Source organism: Gymnogyps californianus, chromosome 29 (genome assembly GCF_018139145.2).
Source record: "Gymnogyps californianus isolate 813 chromosome 29, ASM1813914v2, whole genome shotgun sequence".
NCBI lineage: Eukaryota > Metazoa > Chordata > Aves > Accipitriformes > Cathartidae > Gymnogyps > Gymnogyps californianus.
The window spans coordinates 2,512,285-2,517,785 of record NC_059499.1 but is presented as its reverse complement, the minus strand read 5'-3'; the positions used below and the strand labels follow the sequence as shown (position 1 = coordinate 2,517,785).

At 56.4% G+C, this 5,501-nt stretch overlaps 1 protein-coding gene across 2 annotated transcripts; it reads left to right on the top strand.

The window, feature by feature from the left end:
* The first annotated feature begins 2,655 nt into the window (after window positions 1–2,655).
* On the top strand, window positions 2,656–5,501 carry LOC127027061 (translocon-associated protein subunit beta-like). 2 transcript variants are annotated; one of them, XM_050912447.1, is made up of 6 exons: window positions 2,656–3,342; window positions 3,463–3,597; window positions 4,121–4,263; window positions 4,568–4,661; window positions 4,850–4,926; window positions 5,235–5,501. In XM_050912447.1, exons 1-6 carry the CDS (start codon window positions 3,055–3,057, stop codon window positions 5,341–5,343), a joined length of 846 nt encoding a protein of 281 aa, XP_050768404.1. In that variant the 5' UTR covers window positions 2,656–3,054; the 3' UTR covers window positions 5,344–5,501. The 2 variants fall into 2 exon arrangements, 1 of the variants encoding a protein (XP_050768404.1); XR_007767774.1 differs by lacking the exons at window positions 2,656–3,342; window positions 4,121–4,263 and having other exon boundaries at window positions 3,515–3,611; window positions 4,555–4,675; window positions 4,850–4,927; window positions 5,249–5,315.

Sequence of the window (5,501 nt, the reverse complement as noted above, 5' to 3'; positions counted from 1 at the left end):
CTGTCCAAAAATCCGATATTTGGTCTCTGGAGGCAGGAATGGGTGGCAGAGGGAATTCCAGCTGGTACTGTCTCATCTGGCACTGCTCCCCCCTGTAAGGACCTCTCACAAAACCTCTCCACAAATTATGTTTCTCTCCAAACGACGTTTATGATTTGGTAATGGAGGATATGGACCATTGCGCTGCTGCCAAAAGTGTGGGAAGAGAAAGTAGCTGATATCCGTGGTTTCACGTAGATGTAAGTTCTCGTGATGACGATATTGAAACATAAATGCTATCACTGGCGCTTGCCGTCGCACTCACACAACACAACCCATCGTCAAACACAGCACTCGTTTCCAACAGGGATGGCAAAACCAGTTCTGAAGGAAAAAGGTTTTCATGTTAAACCTTTTGGTTGAGACTGCAAATTCACCAACCCTTTTTCTTTAAATTTCTGTGTTTACTATAGGCTTTAAAAAAACCCTCTTATAGTTTGTTTCAGTGGAAAAACTTCCGTTGCGAAGTTGGGCACTGTGCTGGCCTGGGGTGCCACTGCCACCTTGGGGGAGGTGGGGGAATTGAACAAGTCTCCATCTGCGAGGTGACGTTTGAGAACGTTCACCTCGCCTAGCAAACGGTTATTAACCTGTCAAGGTTATTGTTGGGGTCTTTTTTAACCCTTTTGCCAAAGCGGTGCTCACTCTTCAGACCCTATCGACTGAAGACATCTCCTTTCCCAGCATGGAGATCTCTGTAGACCACTGAGCACCTCCACCTCCACCTCTCGCCTTGAAACGGGATCAAAACCCATCGTGTCTTCAGCAAAAACACCAACCAGCGATGAGCTGCTGGGCCAAGACCCTCATGCAACGGAGTAAAAAAAATATTTTGACTTAACGCAAGCATACAAACTGGGGGGCTCTGGGAGGGTCTTGGGAGTGTGGGGAGGGTTCTCGCAGGTACTGGGTGGGTATGGGTGGCACTGGGAGGGTCTTGAGTGGCTCTTGGGGGTTCTGAAGAGCTTTAGGGTGTACTTGGGTGCTCAGCAGGGTTACTGGGAGGTTCTGGGGTGTTTTGAGGGCTTGGGGGTGCTCTGAGGGCATCCCGGGGACACTTGGAGGGTCCTTGGGGGCTTTGGAGGTTAGAGCGGGGCAGGGGCTGGGAGTGTATTGGGGATATTGGGAGGGCCTTGGGGGCTCTGGTGGGTACTGGGAGGCTCTGGGAGGGTCTTGGAGGATACTGAGGGGCTCTGGGAGGGCTCTGACGAGGGTGCTGGAGAAGATTGGAGGGTCCTGGGTGGCTCTGTGATATACTAGGGGCTCTGGGGGGGTATTGGGGGGACTTTTGAGGGTAGTGGGGATCTGGGAAGGTATTGGGGGCACTAGAAGGGTCCTGGGGGTTTGGTGGGTACTAGAGGGTGCTGGGTGGGCTGCTCCTCAGGCCTTCTTTGTATCCCAGAGCGCTCTTTTTGTCCTCTGTACTAATTAGGATGCCTCTATTCAGTCCCTCGCCCGGTGAGAACTGATGTTCTCTGCTCAGACCCCACCTCGCGCCCCTCATTTCCTCCCCAAGCTTGCTTTTGACTCTGTGACGGCCTTAGGACCCTTTGAGTTCCCTCACCACTCGCTCTCTGCCTTCCCTTGTGCCCCACAGGGCTCCGTGTGCCTTTCGCTCCGTCTGGGACCCCTGTTTTGGTCTTTGAGCCCCTCTGGAACTTTTAACCCAACTCCAAAACAGAGCCCAGGACCAACGCGGAGCCCCAGCGATGGCTCCCAGGCAAAAGGGGCCAGGACTGAAGGCTTTTTGCAGCCATCGCCTTTCCTTGGCAGCCCCTTCTCAGCCCCCAAACACTGGGGCTCTTCGCTTTCTCTCCCAAAAACCCTCACCCCAAACCTAACCCTAACCCTTCGAAAGGCCCCGGCGAAGATCCCGGGGCTCTCTGGAGGGCAGCCGAGCCCCTTACGGGCCCCAGCAAAGTAGTATATTTTTTAATTAAAGGTGGTGTTCGCAGGCGCTTCGCCTGCAGGTCAACCCCTGTTCCGCATAAGCGAAGACCCAGGGCGGGAAAGGGCGAGAGCGCGCTCTGCGCATGCGCGGAGTCCCTCGGTGGGCGGGGGCGAGAACTACATTTCCCAGCGTGCCGCGGGGGGGCGGCGGCGGCGCTGCGGCGGCGACCACTTCCGGTCACTTCCGGTCGGCGGTGCCTCGCCTCGGTGTTCCGCTGGGTGTCGCCGGGCAACGGGGCGGAGAGGGCGAGGGGCGGCCTGGGGGGGGCTAAGGGGGGTCTGGGGGTGGCATGGGGGGGTCTGGGGTGATTGTGGGCCGGGGGGGAGTCCATAGGGGAGGGGAGTGGGGTCTGTGGGGCAGGGGAGGGCCTGTGGTGGGGGGAGGTGGGCGTTCTGTGGGGCAGGGGAGGGCCCGTGGTGGGGGGAGCTGGGGGTTCTGTGGGGCAGGGGAGGGCCCGTGGTGGGTCTGAGGCCAGAGGGGGGGTTCTGGAATAGAGGAGGTTTGGGGAGGGGGGCAGAGAGCCCCGGGAGGGGTCTGTGGGGGTCAGAGAGGTCCCTGGTGGTGGTGGTGGTGGTGGGGGTGTCTTGGGAGTGGGCTTTGCAGGGCTGTGGGGGAGCAGGCAGGGTCTGCTGCTGAAGCTCTGGGGGTGTCACCGAGCTGGGGGCAGCGCTGGTGTCCGGGCCCTGGGTCTCCTGCAGGCAGCAGTCGGTGAAACCTGGGGGTTCTTTGGTTTGGAGGGAGCCCTCCGGGCTGCGTGGGAGCAGCCTGCGGTGGAACTGCTGGCGTGAAGCCTGTGGCAGGGGAATATTGAGGGGAAGGCAGGGTCCCCTGGCACAGAGAGCGGGGGCTCTGACACCTCGGTGTGTATAGGTAGCGTATCTACTGACAGCGGGGTCTGCTCGTCCTCTCTGTGAGGCAGCTCCGGAGATGCAGGGCTCGGGGAAACGGGGACACGTGGCCTGAAGGAGGGAGTTCTGGGGAGAGACAGGCCACCAGCGGGAGTTGGTAGTGCCTCGGTGGCTGGGAATAAGAGCTAGTGCTTTCTGAGAAGAACAGGGAGTTTGATGGGGGGAAGAACGAGCTCTGTTCTGTCAGAGGTGGCGCAGGCAGTGGCAGAGAGCTGCCATCCTTCACCGTGCTGCTTCAGTGGTAGGAGAGAGACCTGTTGGGGCTTTGAAAAGGGAGACGGCCATCTTCTGTTCTGCCGTGCCTGCCAACCTAAGCCGTCGCTGTGCCGTTACCTGTACGCCTTCCAGCAAGAACATAAGTATCTGAGGGACAGCTGCAGACCTGTGTTGTGCCAGGGCCGTTTCTCCCTGCTCTGTGATATCCCTTATCAGTATCGCTGCGAAGTACGTAGCTGTTCACGTCTTGCTGCACGCGAAGGCCTGAGTTGTCTCGTTTAGTCGTCCCATTCGCATTCTCTTTGCAATAAAATCGTCAGTGATACTGCATTTTCTTTTTGCTTCTAGATGAGGCTCCTGATTCTCGCCGTGTTTGCCCTGTTCTCCGTAGCCCGCTGTGAGGAAGGGGCCAGGCTCCTGGCCTCCAAATCGCTATTAAACGGCTATGCTGTGGAGGACGGGACTCTGCAGTACATCATCTATGCCGCTGGCTCCAGGTAAGCCTTGTCTCATACTTACCAGGAGCAAATCTTCATGTGTGTGTGTGTCTGCAGGGTTTGAGACTGTTTCTAGGCTCCGTGGTGTGCTGTTATCTTTGCTCCCCCTAAGTCTGAGCTTACCGTCCGCGCTCGAAGTTCTGACCCTGCCGTTTGCCTTTTCCTTCCCGTCGCATTGTCCCTGCTTTCGCTGTTTCCTGCTTTCACCTCATGGCTGCCCTAGCTGTCTCCAGCACGGCGCAGTTCCTCGTGTTTCGTCTTGTGACGTTCCCCTCCCCGTGCGCACAGACACTCTTTCTTGGCTTTGTGAGCTTTTCTGACATCCAGTTTCCTGTCTTTTTTGCAGCTTCTCTCCACTTCGCCTTCCTCTTCCTGCAGTCTCCTTGTGATACACCTTGAGTCTCCTCCCCATCTCAGTGCTGTTTTATGTTTTAAAAGCCGGTTCTTCCAGCTGTTCATTGTCAGCGTGGAGCTGCCACCACTCTGTGGCACGGTCCCCCGGCAAGTAGAACACCAAATCTGAGGCTTTCCTCCCGTCCCTTTCTTTGTTGGATGCCTTAGATACGGAGCTGTCGGATGATTCTTTTCCCCCCTGGGAGGATTTTGGCATTGTCTCTGCGATGTTCAATGTCAAGTGGCTCCAGATCGCTCGGTATCTTCTCATGTTCTGAAATTTCTCCCCTCCCAGCGCTCGTTCTTACCCCTGAGTGTCCTGTAGCTCTGCTGTCCTCGTTCGTTTGTCACTGAGATTCCAGCGTGCCGGACCCTGGGGAGGGTGTTGTGGGGCAGGAGGAGCGGCTGGATCCGCCTTGGATGGGTCTGGATGTCTGTAACTACAGAGGACTGGGATCTGTTGACAGGACTGATGCTGCTACCTGGTTCGATTCTCTTCTTTACCCACCTCCTCACCTTCCTGTGATGAAATGCAACTATTTTCCTTAAGTTTCAGATCGCAGAGTGAGTAATGTGTCCCACGCTGTGGTTCTGCGGCCTCTCGAAGCTGCTTACTTCAACTTCGCCTCTGCTACCATCGCATACCTGGCACGGGGGGTAGGCAGGTGGCGGTGAGTGATTCGATTCACTTTTTATGCAATTGTAGCCTGTGTTGGACAACAAATACTCCTGACTGTGCTCTTTGTTAGGGGCTGCTGCGTGTCCCTGCGTTCCTATACTGCACGTGCTCCGTTGCAAGAAGGAAAGGCGGCAAATACCATCCTCCTCCTCCTCCCCTTTTTTAGGTTGGCTTCATGAGTGCTCCTGGGCAGGGAGGAATCCTGGCTCAGCGTGAGTCTGACAGGAGGTTCTCGCCTCACGTTGTAAGTATCTTTCAGTGAATAATTGAAATTACACTGCGGTGATCACGCAACCCAGCACGGTGCCCGTTTGTGGTGTGTTGGGTTTGCACTACGGTCACCTCAAAAACTCCAGCGTGGATTGTAGCTGACCTGTGTCCATTGTCCGGAAGAAAATATCACAGAAATAGCAGTTTCCATCCCAGCTACCTCTGTGAAGGAGCTGGCACTGTGGGATTTGGGCCAGAAGCTTTGCGGGTGGCAGACCTGATGGTTGTAACTCAGCTGCCTGTGGTTTGTTCTGAATTCTTTCTAACAATTTCTCCTTCCGGCTGGACTGGGCAGCTTTCGGCGCGATGACCCTGCCCTCCGCCGGGATGCTGCTGCTGCGGTACTCCAGCAAGAGCAAGTATGACACCCGCAAGACCAAGAAGAAGTGAGCAAAGCCAAACGCCACCGGCACCGCAGAGCTCAGGAGAGAGCAAACATTAACCCGCCCAGAACTGCGGGTGTGTTTGGATCAGCAGCGGTCTGCAAAAGCTCTGCCGGGGCTGTGCGTCAGCCCTGTCACGTCAATGGCAGCGGTGTGTCGCCTTCT